We start from the raw sequence: 16,893 nt of genomic DNA, 5'->3' as shown, positions 1-16,893 counted from the left end.
TTTAAATGAACACTTTAATTTTTTTAATATGTAAATCATTTAAAAATATCACACAAATCCCACAATACATTTAAGTAATTTTCATATGCTTTAATATCTTGAAAATGTTTAAATAAAATATTTGGAATATCCAGTAGAGCGAAGAATTCTAATATCCTACAGATATCATAGGATATCTTAGATATCTCCTATAGACATCTTGAGATTATTCATTAGTCTTTGGAAATTAAGATATCAATTACAGTAATGTGACCGTAATGTTCCTTGTGATGTTATTAATATATTAATGTAACATCAAATTGAAATTTCAATAACATAAACATGTCCACCCCAATGTGATATTTTAAGTTATTACAGTTACATTACATGGTAATATTACTGTAATATTGCAGTAATTTGAAAGTATTATCGCAAAGAAAGATAAAAACAATTCCTCTTATATGGAATTTGGTAATCTTTTTTCGTATCATTACGGTGACATTACTGTAACACTACTGTAATCATACCTAGTATATATTTTATATACAAAAATTATTTTTCAATTGTAAAAGTAACTTTAAAATTTTTATACATTATACTTGCATTTTCTTAAAGAATATATGTAGATAAAGTCTTGTAAAAATATCAATTCTATACAAAATTCGATACAAATAAGCCTATGACAAAAATGTTAATTTTTTGGGACATATAAAAAAGTTAGACAAATCATAAGTGATTCATTCGAACAAAACGAACCGTTAGACGAACGAAATTTTTGTTTTGCAGTTGACTTGACAACCAAACTGGCATTTTGAATTGTTTGACAAAACGAACTTCTAGTTATATGTCAGAAACACTCAAATCAAAAATTATTTGATGTCGTAATTTAAATAATCATCATTAAAGTTATCTATAATTGATAATTATAAACTACACGGAAAAAAAGAAATTAGCTGCAGCAGTAAACAGATGTTTGCTGTGAAATCTCTGAAAATTAGCTACCACAGCTAAGAAGTTTGCTGTGGCAGCGAACATGTTAGCTGTGACAGCAAACATTAGTAATAATTTATGCGAGTTTGCTGTCATAGCGAACTTGTTTGATCTCACAGCGAACTTTTTCGCTGTCCCTATTTCAACGAACAAGGTTTGATGTGACAGCAAAATGTTCGCTGCCACAGCAAACCCTATCTATGCGTGTACATTTTAATTGAGTAGTAAATTAAAATTTATCAATGTTTTAAATGAAATAAAAATTTTGTTAGATTTTAATTAATCCATTTTTCAATGCCATTTTTCTGGTTTAGAATTTCAAAAAAATCGATTTTTTTTTGCTTAAAAATGTTCCTTAGTATCATAGAATTACTGTCCCAAAACGATTTTTAAAAAATATGTACAAAAACAAAAGTTATAACAATATTTATGACGGTATGTATTTCAACAACAATCTACAGTTATCTTATTTACATATTTGGTGTTCCTCTTTTATTGATATTAGCTTGAAACATGTTACTCGAGGGTTTTTGGGGTCGCTGATTACGAATTTGATGTCAGTTTTTGAAAATACAAAATGGCGGATCTAATATGGCGGACAAAGATTAAGAAATTAATTAAATTTAGTTGAAAATGGTTACTTGTGGCCTTTTGAGATTGCTAGTTATGAATATAGGCACAAAACATTAACGTTCTAGTTTTAAGCAAATCCGGTTGAATTTTTATTTTTTCGTCCGCCATATTAGATCCGCCATTTTGTATTTTCAAAAACTGACATCAAATTCGTAATCACCGACCCCAAAAACCCCCGAGTAACAAGTTTTAAGCAAATCCGGTTGAATTTTTATTTTTTCGTCCGCCATATTGGATCCGCCATTTTGTATTTTCAAAAACTAACATCAAATTCGTAATCAGCGACCCCAAAAACAGCGGGATACGAAGTTCTGTTGTAATAAAAAGTTGTTTGATATTCATGACTCAATGAATTATGTTATGAAAACTTTAAACGCGTTTTTCTCGAAAACTCATTTTTCAAACTGGTACAGAGCTTTTCTCGAAATCTACCGAACCGATTTTGAAATCCCAAAAATTTTTCGATTCTTTATTTAAAAAACTGGTGCCTAAACCTCTAAAAACTCATATTTCTACCGCCTGTGTTTTCATATGGAGGTAAATTGACCCAAAAACACGGCGTTTTTGCGAGTTTTTGAGAAAAATGTACATATAAAATAAAAAAACCTTTAAAAAAAATCGTTTTTGAGGTTTAGGCACAAGAATAAATCCTTATGAAGAGATTCCCGTTTGGAACTTGAATTTATGTATTACAGGTTGCCCGGAATCTAACGTACCAAAAAAAAGGTATCTTTTGGAAGACGCCACCTACAGCTATGAAATTGAACTAAATACACTCAAACATATTTTTTAAATTTTCTCTACGCAATGTGCTACAATGTCCAAAAATAGTTTTTACAATTTCTTTAATACTGTTCTTACAATAAAAGTTTTAAAACCTTCCTTTTTTGTCAATTCTAAACCAGAAAGTCCCCTTAAATATATTTTTGTAATAATTTGAAAAATAGTTTTAAAAATTTTATAAATCAAACATATTTTATTTTTTAGTTTGTAATATTTTATTTTTGAAAATTAAATATCCCGTTAAACTCAAATAATTAAAATCAAGTATTAAATTTAATTACAGCAATCCGTTTTTGAAATAAATAAAATTAAATATTTAATTAATAAAGAATTTAAAAATTTGTTGTCTCATAATAATTTTTTTAAATTTCATCCCTACTTTTTAAAATTTTTTTAAATGAAGAGTTTTTTTCTTTTGACTACTATCATGTAATTGTGAATTTTTTATTGCTAGAACAGGTGAAATCAATAGATGGATTAGAATTACCATTTTTCGAATCATCAATTAAAGAGCTTATTTCATTTGCTTTTTTTAAATTCCATTTGTTCCCTATATTTATTTTGTATTCTCCCTAGCTCTTTTTTATTTTTATAGACGTAAGATCTACTTCGTCTAAACGATTAATTTATATTATTAATTTTTCTTTTTAATTTTTGTCTGGAACGATAATTTCTTGATTAAACAAATTTGTATGCTTAAGTAATTCTTCTCTATATTATTTTTGACATTGTACACTACTTTTCTATAAAAGGATTTTTTGGATTTGAGTATGGCACAATATTGTTGCGACTTTGAAGGATTGTTAATTTCCTTTGCATTATTTAAAATTCTTTCACACGGAATTTCTTGATCAATAATTTTATTAGGGTTAATTTTTCTACATAGGAGTTCTTCAAATAGATCACTTGAAAGACACTTCCAATCATACTTAACAATTAAACGTGGATTAATATAACAGAATTTTTTCTTCTGGAAAACGACTTAAATGATTCTTTTTTATTGGCCATGGTTTTATTTCGTAAAGTTGACAGATATGATGGAAATTACTTTAAAATAAATAGTATCTTTTTGGTTTAAATGTAATTAGTGTTTAAAGTAAATCCATGATCTTAGTGAATAAAAATAATATATTTATAAGCTTTCACTCTCTGACATCTTACATTTAAACTAAATTTTTGAAATCCAAACAACCAAAACATAAATACAATTAACGTCCTTTTTATTCAAAAGAAAGAAAGATGAAGTTTTTCTTAATGCAGTTTAATTAAAAATGTCCATTTCCAGCTTTCTCTTATTTGTTTATTCACAATTTTTCTATTTTACTTTATTTTCAATATATTTGTATCCAATATCCATTTGCAATTTCTATTTTAGTGTTATTTAACATCTATTTTTAATTAATACAATTTCAAATTGCAAAATGTTAATGTATTTTCATTATAAATATCTGTAGACAATTTTGTATCATAGAAAAAATATATAAGAACTGCACAAAAAGAAAATTTTATATTGTTTAAATAACTAATTTCTATCTCTTTTGTACAAATCTGAAATCACTTTTTAGAAATTCGAAATGGCGGATCCAATATAGAGGAAAAATTTTCATATTTGATTAGATTAAACATTAAAGAATAAGTTTTTACAATTGAAAAGTTTCATTATGAATATTTTATTATAGACAAAAATACTAAAAATAGACAATTTTTCAGAAAAAAATTTCTCGATCAGGGAATATTTCTCGCGCTTTAGATTTCTAGTCGTTGCGTAAAGGGTTTTAATTTATTTTATAGATAAGAATGTGTTTATTGTTGGTTTTTGAAGTGTTTTTAAATATCTTTTTATATTTTGTGTTTCCATTGCATTGTATTGCGTACAAATCATTTTTCGCAAAATATCACATTTGGGGTGATGTGCAACACTTTTTTCTTTTTTATACTTTACGTGCCATAACTGCGATTCACATGATGAATAAATTAATAAAAAATTCTGAAAAACTTATAATGCAGAAATATTCTATTATAATGCCTCTAAGTCAATCAATTTTGAAATATTTAAAAATTTAATTATTTGACATGTTTTTAGTCCAACGAAAAAAAACGTTGCACATCACTCTTTCTGTGCGGGTGTGTTTTTTAATAGCTCGAAGTGTTAGCGGTCGCACAATTTCCGCCGGTAGTGTATTCGTTAAAAAAATCCGACAGTAATCTACAAATGTTACTATCCTTTACTTTGTTCACTCATGAATTTAACATAAGATCTTTTGAAATTTAACCATGAATTTTCTTCCTCTTTCCAAAACAAATAACATAAGAATATCTTCCTTTACCTAATTTGCATATCTACTCTTTTTATACATGAAACAGTTATAAATTTACCTATAATATTTTTAGACAACGTACATTGAGTTATTTTACATAGGGGGTTGTCGGCAATGGCGGGTATAGCGAGACACTGTGATATTTCAAACAGCTGACAATGAGTTGACAGTGCTGCCTCTTCTGTCAATTCTTCTTCTTAAATGACTTTAGGCTTAGCCAACTATCAGAACAACTCTCTTCTGTCAATAAAGTGAAATTTGATTGTGTTGAAGCTTTTTTATATGATCCACACTTTCTGGACGTAAAATCTGTCACTATAATGCTGGTAATAGTTTTAAGCAAGTTTTAAAGTTTTATTTTTCAGAAGAAAGTGTCATAACAATAACCTAACCTAAAAGTTTCGAATGTATTTTCAAATAATATTTAATATTGTAAAGCGACGTCGTAAAGCGATGGCAAGCACGGTTCTGACATTGTCAAACAATATTACTGTTCTAAAAAATAAGGGCGAGAATAAAGAAAAAAATAAAATTATGGGAAGGGAGAAAAAGCCTAATAATCAAATGTACACATTTCTAAAATGTGTACACTACTTTTAATTACTAAAAAACAATATTTCTATATTTTAGACATCAGTGAACAAGAATATTACAATAAAAATTACAATATTTAAGATTTTCAATGTTTTTTCGAACATTGAAATAGACTATTCTTAATACTTTTTAACCAATGGCGTTCCACTTTTTTACAATTATTACCGAATAAAACGTGTACCTGGTCCGAATAGCATTCAGGCAACTTGGGTCCAGTTGACCCTGACTCCCTTTAGCCCGGAAAAAAATTTTATTTACGTGAAAGAGTAAGTTGAAACTTGAAACTCCTTTTTCTCGAAGCAGCATTTTGCAAATGGCGGATTTTACGTCAAATGTTCAACCAAAATAAAAATGTTGATTAATTAATCCCCTATTTTTTATGAGTTGTCCTTCACGTTAGTAATTTATTTGCCAAATATTTTTGAATTTTATTAAAAATTATAAGAAGGGGAGGGGGTAAAAGTTTTTAGTTTTGATGCGACACGCACTATATTTATTTATTGCATTTAAATGAAACATTGAAAAATAGTTTTCGAAAATAGTTTCTTTAGATTTTTTTATCAGCTTTCGATTGCCGTAGTCCATTTTAGAAATTTTTTGATTTTGACAAAAATTTTTGAAAATTAAAGATAAAATTCAAATTTTTTTATCTTCGGGCTCGTTTTTTTTATTTTATTTTTATTGGAAAGCTGAGGTTTTTTCCCAAAAAATACTTACTTTTCAGAAAACCATTTTTTTGTTTTCGAGAAATTAAATATTGAATATAGCGCGTCACGTTAGCGAGCGGACACTTTGCGCTGCGCCGCGTGGTCTGAATCTGCAATTTCCTGTTTAAAGAAGTGTACAGCCTATAGATTTTGTCGAAATTTTGCAATTAATAATCACGTGAAGAGTTCATTTGTTAACTTTATTTAACTTTATTTGTTTATAGCATAATGAAATGATTACTTATGAAAAAAACTATAAAATATATTATTAGTAACATAATTTTAACAGAATTAGGAGAAAACCAATCTATTTTGAATTAAAACAAATGAACGATTCATTTGTTAACTTAATTTGTTTAAATAACATTAATAAATAATACTTTTTAACAATATTTAAGTTTATCTGTTAATAGTACCGTAATTTTAAAGCTATTAGAAAAGAAACAAATTTTTTTCTACTATAAATAAAAGCTATTCATTTGTTAATTTAAATTAAATTAAAAGTTGTTTAAAATTATAAAAAATAGATTTTTATTGTCGAAATATCGTTTTTATCTTTTATATGTTAATACTCAAAATTTAAACAATGTCGAATAGAAACCAATTTTTTCCAAATATATGAGAAGAAAAGCTATTGAAATCATCATTTATTTGTCATTTGCATTAAAATAATAATAATAAAAATTTGAAATTCAAAAAAGTGCTTCCTTAAGTTTCTTAAAAATTTATTTTTGAGTGTTTTAAAAAAAATTTGGTTGGACATTTGACGTAAAATCCGCCAAATCGGTGACCACGATTTCATAAAAACTACTACACCCCCGTGTAGAAATGGTGGTCGGGTTCTAGTGGGGACCTCACCAGTTTACCCCATTTGAAAAAGGGCTCCAACTAGAGAAACTGGTGGGGTTCTAGTCGATTTTGTCACGCTCTAGTTGATAGGGCCCCGACGAGAAGTTCTAGTTCACTTCTACCGGTTTTAAAAATTATTATTTTTCAACTTAACTTATTTATAATTGAATTCTCCATTCATATTAGCATTATTAATGATTGTTGCACACGAAAAATCTCGTGCCTATGAGGGTTCGAACCTTGGACCTTGGGGACACCAGACGGATACACATACCTCTCGGCCATGATAGGTTGGATGGACTTCCGCTTAAAGTACATCCCGTTTGGAAATTCCGCCATTTGTCCCTATCTCTAGTAGGGCTCTCGCTAGATTCTGACTAGAATCTCTAGTCGAGAAAAACTAGTCGGGTTCCAATCTAATTCTAGTTAGATGATTCTTACAAGCATTATTTATTAAAAAAGTTTGCATATTATTTGATTACTTAATTTTTTAATTATTTAAACAAAATCTTTTATTTATTAAGTAAATTAAAAAAGAATAAACCATAAATAAATATTAATTATGTGGATATAATTAATTTTTATTAACTAAATATTGTAATATATTATTTATTATTATATTATTTATTATTATTATTATTTATTAAAACAATTATAGTAAATATAAAAATATAAAAAGTAATGTAATAAATTAGTTATGTTTAATTTTTCAATAACGTTATAGATATAATTAATTCATAATATTTTGAATTTTAGGGAGTTATTATTCATCACTCTTATTTAACTCTGCATTCCTAATGATAGTTAATAATAATTAATTATGACATTATTGAAAAATTAAACATTACTAATTGCAGTGCTTTTTATATTTACTATAATTATTATAATTATATTATTCAATTTATTATTGTAATTATAATATTATAGCATCTTTTTAATTATTATTAAATACTTGCATTAATTGTGAAAAACATTTTAAAGTATAATTGCACATACATATCTTTTTAAAAAAAAATTATTTTTACGAATAATATTACAATATTTAGGTAATAAAAATTAGTTATACCCACATAATTAATATTTATTTATGTTTTATTCTTTTAATTTACATATTAAATAAAAGATTTTTATTTAATAAAATTGCTTTATTGGAATTTTTTGTAAAAATATTCTACAATATTTAAAATTTTGTTTAAAAAATGTTAAAAAATTAAATAATTAAATAATATGCAAAATTTTTTAATAAATAATGCTAGTAAGTTTTTCTATCTATTAATCTGAATTATTTATATCTATAGAAAGATAATTTATGTATGTCATACTTGTACACTAGTTTGTCTAGTTTGAAATCGATAAGGTCCTAGTGAGTTTTTTCTAGTCTGAATTATCTAACTAGAATTTGATTGAAGCCCGACTAGTTTTTCTAGACTAGAGATTCTAGTCAGAATCTAGCGAGGTCCCTACTAGAGATAGGGACAAATGGGGAAATTTCTACACGGGCCGATTATGATTAAAATTATTGAGCTGCTTTACACAAAAAAATGATAGGATAAAAATATTAGATTTAGACTGTATCATAATTATTTTAAATTCTTAATCAAATTATTATTATCCAATAAAAGAGAAAAAGTACATAGAATTAAAAAAAATAATTAATTATTATATTAAACATATTTATGACTTAATTTGTATTTACATACTTTGGAATTAAATTAAACTTATAAAATAAATATTTAACACTGGGGAAACGCAAACACCTGAACCTGACGAATACGCACTTTCAAAACCCGGAACAATAAGTAAGCAATTTCCAACCCCCATATCCTTTTTCCATTCCTTTTCCTATGTGAGACTTCGCTCTGGAAGCAGAACTTCGGCGTGATCCCTTCTTGTCGGTGGCTGAAAGCTCGTATGATAAGCAAGAGGCGTTTGCGTCTTGATTAGAAAGGCCCCACCCCCACCCAGGAGCCCACAAAGATTTACCATGATCTGAGTGGGTAAGTAGGCAAGGGATGCTATACCTTGTCGCTCGTAGTCGAGCAGTATATCTTGACTCCGTTATGGTAGAGACCTTAGATTTATAAACTTAACCAAAATAAAAACTTAGCCTATATCATCTGGATGGTACCTATCTTTAAAGATTAAATTTGGGAAAATGTATAAAAGAATGGGATTGCTTTATTTAATACATATTTAAGTGTTAACATAAAAAAATTAATTTTCCGAATTAATTTTCGCTCAGTTAGTCGAAACACTATATGCTCCAAAAGTCAAGTAGTCGAATGTACATTGTATAAATTTATTCTAATAGACTAATAATTAAAATACAGTGTTTCTGTTTATTTCAGGGTGCGTCATCCAGCTTAGTGGTAAAATTTGCAGATACTGAAAAGGAAAGACAATTGAGGCGCATGCAGCAAACAGCTGCCAATATGGGCCTCATCAACCCCTTCGTTTTCAATCAGTTTGGAGCTTATGGCGCAGCTTACGCTCAAGTGAGTAGTTTTTCTTTTTATTTTACGTGTCAATCCAGAAAAAATCATCTGGAGGCGGTTGCTTGATGATTTTAAGAAACCTACAATTTATAGGGTAAAGTACGGATTGTTGCAACCCTCTTTGAAAAGTTTGTACAAAATCAATAATTATTAATATTTTCTAGTCGCTTCTCGATTTTTCAACACTATTACTGAGTAAAAATTCCTGAAGTGGCCCCACCTTATTATCGTAAAGTTGCAAAATTTAAATAAGTATTTGTACTTAAAAGTACTAGTATCTAGTAATATTTTCACAAAGTATTTCAAAAATATTTAAATTATTTATATTTTTTATTGTTAATTAACCCATTAACGCCCAAATGACCGAAATTTTTACTTGGACTTCAATACACGATTTGAAGTATTTATATAGACAATAAATTTTAGCAGCAATGAGATGTAGGGGGTTTTGGGGGTCGCTCTTTCAGATTCTGGGATCTAAATAGCGATTCGATCAACACAAAATCCAATATGGCGGCTATTTTGAAAAAAACCCAAAAAAATAAGTACATTTTTTTTTAAATATTTTTTTTTAGATCTAAAAATTTTTTTTAAACCTTTCTTAAGTATGCTATTGGTGGACAAAATAGTAGTACTTTCAAAATATAAAATAGAGGAATTCTGATTTCAAGATGGTGAAATCAAAATTTTGAAAAAGTAAATGCATTATAGTAAAAAAAATCAAACTTTACACAAACATTTTAAAGTTTACAAATTTGATTCAAAATGTATACTCTGGGGTTTTCGGGGTCGCTGATGACGAATCCGATGTCAGTTTTTCAAAATTAAAAATGTCGGATCCAATATGGCGGACATTTTTTTGTTAAATTTGGATTCGCTTAAATCTTGTAACTCGGGGGTTTTTGGATACGCTGATGACGATTCCAATGTCAGTTTTTCAAAATTTAAAATAGCGGATCCATTATGGCAAACAATTTTTTTTTTAAATTTGGATTCGCTTGAAACTTGTAACTCGGGGGTTTTCGGGGTCGCTGATGATGATTCCGATGTCAGTTTTTTAAAACTCAAATTGGCGAATCCAATATAGCGAACATTTTTTTTTTAATTTGGATTCGCCTAAAACTTGTCACTCGGGGGTGTTCGGGGTCGCTGATGACGAATCCGATGTCAGTTTTTAAACATTCAAAATGGCAGACCCAATATGGCGGACATTTTTTAAAAAATAATTTCGATTCGCTTGAAACTTGTCACTCGAGGGTTTTTGGGGTCGCTGATAACGAATCCAATGTCAGTTTTTTAAAATTCAAAATCGCGGATCCAATATGGCATATCGTGGAGATCCACTTCACCCATGAACTTATTGGAAAGGTGAAATGCGTTAGGAAATTTCAATGGAATTTCATATGGAAATATGGAAAACAATTGAAGAACGAAGCAACGTTATATATGTGTATGAGTATGTTAACGATCGTAAAAACATCAGAAGGTTAATTGTTAAATTAATAATTGTATTGTGGAAAGAATAGTATATTAAAGGTATAAAAAATGGGGAAAAATTGCATTGGGATCTCGTGTTCTTTTTACCATAAAAGTGAAACAAACAAATCGTCATTAGCGACACTGAAAACCCCCGAGTTACAAGTTTCAAGCGAATCCAAATTTAAAAAAAAAATGTCTGCCATATTGGATCCGACATTTTGAATTTTGAAAAACTGACATCGGATTCGTCATCAGCGACCCCGAAAACCCCCGAGTATACATTTTGAATCGAATTTGCAAACTTTTTGAATGTTGGTGTAAATTTTGATTTTTTTTACTATAATATAATAATGCATAATATATAATATATAATATAATAATGCATTTACTTTTTCAAAATTTTGATTCCTCCATCTTGAAATCAGAATCTCTCTATTTTATATTTTGAAAGTACAACTATTTTGCCTACCAAAAGCATACTTAAGAAAGGTTTAAAAAATTTTTTTAGATCTAAAAAAAAATTTTTTTTTAATGTACTCATTTTTTGGGTTTTTTTTTTTCAAAATAGCCGCTATATTGGATTTTGTGTTGATCGAATCGCTTTTTTGACCCCAGAATCTGAAAAAGTGACCACCGAAATCCCCTAAATCTCATTGCTGCTAAAATTTATTGTTTATAAATACTTCAAATTGTGTATTGATCAAGTAAAACTTTTGGTGATTTGGGTGTTAATGGGTTAAAGATTTTTAAACCCTGTTAATAAAATAATTTTAATTAATTGAGTTTTTGCATAAATTTAACAAAAATTTATGGTTATGTCAATGAGTAAATGTACTTTCGAATAATAAAATAAAAATTTGAAAACATTATTTTTTTTATTTTTTAATAATTTTTTTATCAACAAATGCAGTTTTAACTGCTTTCTACACGCAATTAAAAAATTTTTTTTGCTAAATGTTCTTTAGAATGTAGGTAAACAAGAACTGAAAAGAAATCTTAGTGCAAATGAAAAGCTTTTTCATAATAAATTGGACTATTTGAGGCTCCGGATCTTAAAAGGGCACACGCGCGAACACACGGCAAATAATTTGGCCCCTGGAGATAAAATTTTGAAGTTGTTCAAAATGAATTTTAAATTATTGTTTTTTATACAGAATTTCAAGGCGAAACTTTTTTTCTAATAGAAATTTTTTATATAATTTCTCGTTTTGACGTAAATTGAAAAAAACGTGATTTTTTAAGTTAAGAAATTTTAATGAATTTTTGACTTCAACTCGTGACTACTTCGGTAAATATTAATATTTTTTTACGAAATTTTCACACAATATTCTTCAAACTATTCCAAGAGTAAAACAATATTTGGAAATTTAAAGAAAAATTGTATGTCAAAGTAAATAATTATTTAAATAATTTTGTCGGAAAAATGATTCTCCTATTTTCAATTGAAAAAGTTGAGTGACGAATTTTCGTTTTCAGAAAACTTTCAGCGACAAAAATGTTAATTAATATGTTAGGAAGTTTTTTGGAAAATATCTCGCCATTTGATAATAAATTAAAGACAATAGAGCAATTTTAACATCGTCGCGCTCTGCTGTAAACGTAAACAATGTCTAACTACTATCGGTGTAAAATGTAAAGTCAGTTGGCTTTGAAAACTTGTAACTTGAGTAAAAAAAATCGCACAATATTGAAACTGGATGAAATCAGTAGGTAATTTATTTCTACGTAACTGCAGAAAATGAAAAACTAAAAAAAAATTCTCTCTTAAAGTTATTAATTTTTGAAGGAAAAAAGTACATGTTTTTTGACACTGTTTTTAAGAAGGCCTACTTTGGAAACACGTAACTCGTTTAATAAGAGTCCTATAAAGTTCCTGATTTTTTTCGATGTTCCTTGAATCTTCCTGAATAATGTTGTTTAAACAAATAAGCGTTATTATAATAACTTTTTGAGATTATTAAACGAAACCGTCCCAGGCGCGAAGTGACGCCGAGTTCAGGCTTTATAAAGATTGGCCGAGCATTGGTCAACATTGATTGAGCATGAGTGAATCAGCGAGAGCAGGAATGATCGAAGCTTTAATGTAACACCGATTCCAGACTGCAGCGCGAGCCTTGATTCAGCATTGGACATCAATGCTCAATCAATGCTGCGGACGCCTAATGCAGGACTGAAACAAGACTGCTTCCACTGTTCCCAAATTTACTCGTTTCTCACGTTTATTCAATATAATGTGAATATATGAATTATTAATAATAATAATAAATATTATTGTTATTATTTTAATTCATGTGCGTATATATACATATATATTTAATGACAATAAGTTATTATTTGTAATAATTATATTATCTTCATATAAATAAGAATATATTACTAACAATAAATATCATTTGAATAGTAATTTAAAAAAAATAATTTTAGTAAAAAAAGACAATTTTTCTGTTAATCGTTACATTTTTTTCTTGATTTTTAACATACTTTTAACATTATTTATAAACATGTTCACATTTTTTATTCACGACACAACACACAATTTTATTTTTTTATATAAACGCTTATAACAAAGAATGAAAAATATTCGCTCGCATGTGGGATCGAAACTCACGCACCCCGCCCCTAACGCATACCAGAAGTTCTCAACGCACGCATTTAAACCGCTCGGCCACAGAAGGCTGGAAATAATAAAAATAATAAAAATACGCGAAATAATATTTTACATAATTTTAATTTAATGGAAGATTTAATTTTTTATAATCTCTATTGCATATAACCAAGAATAGATTTTCATTAATTCATAGAATATTCTACGAATTACGTATTCAGTGACATAAAATAAAAACTAAGCAATAATGTTAGCATTAAATTTTAGATATCTACCTTTTGAGTAAATAATAATTATAAAGTTTAAAATTCCATGAAATAACAATTATATAGAGTTAAATTTGGGGAGAGTCATACGTCCCTAAATATTGACAATTTAAGGAATTAAAAAGGCCATAGCAGTATAAGCATGTAAAAAGTGCCCCCTCTTGGATTGGGTCCATATTTAGGGAATAATTTTGACCTATTATGAGACTTATATTTTCACCAAGTTTCAACTCGAAAAAAAATCTATATAAACGAGGGGCCAACATTTTTTAAAATTACATTAAAAATTAATTAATACTTAAATTAAATTTCTAAAAAAGTTAATAATATATGCCTGTTTATTGTAAATATTGATTTTTTAGTATGTACAAGGTTAATTAAAAAAGTAAATGGACGTACACTACCGTCGGGAATTACCGGTACGGCTGCACGCGCACGGCCCAAAAACATGTCAATCACTGATAAAACGATTTATTTGATTCAAAAAAATTTTGTTTAAATCAAACTTAAAATATCTTTGCTATACAGTCAAACAAATTTCAGTTTAATTCAAACATAATTTTTGGTTCATTTATAGAAATAATATATTCAATTCAAACAAAATTTATGGTTGATTTTAAATTATTTCTAATCAACATTTAAGTTTGGATCAAACATAACATTTTTAAACATATTCTTTGTTTAAACCAAAACAGAAAATATATTTGAATTAAACACAATTATTCAAACACATATTATTTTTGAATCAAAGCAGTAGATATTTTCTATATATATTGGGATCTCACAAACCGATTAAGATTTTAAAACTCTTTTGGTCTTAAGTTAAAGATAAAACTTAAACCTATGTAAATTTCAAATTTTTTCTACAATTATTAAAAAATATGCCAAAGTTGAAAAACTTCAAAAAAAATTTTTTTTTTTTGTAATTTTTTTTGAAAAGTTGACTAAAAAATCAATATTTACAATAAACAGGCATAAATTATTAACTTTTTTAGAAATTTAATTTAAGTATTAATTAATTTTTAATGTAATTTTAAAAAATGTTGACCCCTCGTTTATATAGAAAACTGTACTATTTAGGGGCCAAAAATCGGTTTTTTATTTTTTAAAGTATGAAGTACCTTTTCAATCATCTTGCAAAAAATATATGTTATTCTTGAAATGACTATTATTTTATAGAAAAAAAATGGCGGTGGTGCAAAAAAAATTTCAATAAAAAAAAAATGTTTTTTTAAAAAAAATTAAAAAAAAATTTTTTTTACTGACTTTTTTTGTTAGAATTTGGTCGAAAATTTTTTTTTATTAACTGTTCATATTGTATTGTACAAAAAAAATTTTTTCATGAAAATCGGTTCAACCATTTTGGAGGGAAAAAAAATTTTTGAATTTTTTTGAATTTTTCAAAAAAATTGTATAACTCAAAAACAAAATTTTTTTTCGAGTTGAAACTTGGTGAAAATAAGTCTCATAATAGGTCAAAATTATTCCCTAAATATGGACCCAATCCAAGAGGGGGCACTTTTTACATGCTTATACTGCTACGGCCTTTGTAATAATAATTTTTTGTGCGCTATATTTAACAAAATTCCCGGTTTTTTCACGACTTTGTCCTAATTATTTCCGGTTTTTTTTCTCATCAAATTTAAATTTATTTGATTTCAAATATAAATAAATCTACAAATGGCTTCAAAAATTTTTATTAGAGTTTTTATGAATGATAAATAATTCTTTCGGCGAGTTTCTTAAAATTTTTTGAAAATAATGTTTTTTTAATAAAATGTTAAAAAAAATTTTGTTTTTAAAATGTTATTGATAATAATTGAATTTCTGCAAAGAATTTTACTATTTATGAAAGTAATTGAATACTTCTAAAGAATGTTATTATTTATGAAAATAATTAAATGTTTGCGTAGAATTTTATTAAAATTTTTGAAAAAATGAATTGTACAGAACAATTTAATTATTTATAAAAATAATTAAAATTTTGATAAGAATTTAAACAAATTTTTAAATATAATTGAATTTCTGCGAAGAATTTTATTACATTTGAAAATAATTGAGTTGTTTTTTAGAATTTTATAGAAATTTATGAAAATAGCTGAATTCTAGTAAGGATTCTTTTTAAAAATAGTATTCAAAAGAATTTAGTAAATCTAAAGAATTTTGCAACTTATAGAAATAATTAAATTCTTGAGAAAAATTTTTTACTGTTGAGGCATTTCACATCAGAAATATCACGATTTGCAAAGGGTATGCCGATTTTCGCAAAACTTTGTGGGATTATAGTTCTATATAAGAGACTTCTTTCCCCCAAATTTTTTCAAAAAAAATTCAAAATTGTTGAAGATACGCCATTTTGAATTTTAATATTAATTTTATAAAATTTTGAATATCTCAGAATATTGTTTATGGATTTTTATGAAATTTACACATTTTTCAGGTAAAAGTATGTACTTTAAAATGCAAATAAAGTTAATAAAAAAAAATTAATTTTTAAATAAAAAAATTAAGAAAAAATTTTCTAAACAATTTTTTGTTTATTTACTCCTCTCTGAGAAAAATGTTATTAACATATTTGGATTCCTTATGAATTCACCTTTAATTTCATAAAAAAAAAATTGATGGAGACTCAACTGGGTCCGGAGATATTGAATTTTTTGTAAAAAAAAAGCGTCGCCGCGCCATAGCACCATACTGCACAAGTCGCGCAGATCGTTACCGCAGTCGTGCATTGCTGCTGTAACTATGACTATTTTTTACAAAAAATTCAATATCTCCGGAACCAGTTGAGTCTCCATCAATTTTTTTTTATGAAATTAAAGGTGAATTCATGAGGAATCCAAATATGTTAATAACATTTTTCTCAGAGAGGAGTAAATAAACAAAAAATTGTTTAGAAAAAATTATTTTTATTTTTTTATTTAAAAATTAATTTTTTTTTATTAACTTTATTTGCATTTTAAAGTACATACTTTTACCTGCAAAATGTGTAAATTTCATAAAAATCCATTAACAATATTCCGAGATATTCAAAATTTTATAAAATTAATATTAAAATTCAAAATGGCGTATCTTCAACAATTTTGAATTTTTTTTTAAAAAATTTGGGGGAAAGAAGTCTGTTATATAGAACTATACTCCCACGAAGTTTTGCGAAAATCGGCATACCCTTTGCAAATCGTGATATTTCTGACG

At 27.0% G+C, this 16,893-nt stretch overlaps 1 protein-coding gene across 15 annotated transcripts in view; it reads left to right on the top strand.

Annotated features, from left to right (window-relative positions):
* LOC122502398 (CUGBP Elav-like family member 4) overlaps window positions 1–16,893 on the top strand; it is an 829,562-nt gene that overhangs the window by 578,971 nt on the left and 233,698 nt on the right. For all 15 annotated transcript variants that reach the window (XM_043612426.1, XM_043612431.1, XM_043612424.1 and 12 more), the window contains one exon: window positions 9,202–9,348. In XM_043612426.1, the coding sequence (XP_043468361.1) occupies window positions 9,202–9,348 (147 nt within the window). The remainder of the gene's footprint in view (window positions 1–9,201; window positions 9,349–16,893) is intronic.

Source organism: Leptopilina heterotoma, unplaced genomic scaffold, assembly GCF_015476425.1.
Source record: "Leptopilina heterotoma isolate Lh14 unplaced genomic scaffold, ASM1547642v1 Lhet_228, whole genome shotgun sequence".
NCBI classification, from domain to species: domain Eukaryota; kingdom Metazoa; phylum Arthropoda; class Insecta; order Hymenoptera; family Figitidae; genus Leptopilina; species Leptopilina heterotoma.
Note: the sequence above shows the minus strand (reverse complement) of the source record. Positions and strands in the feature narration are given on the sequence as shown.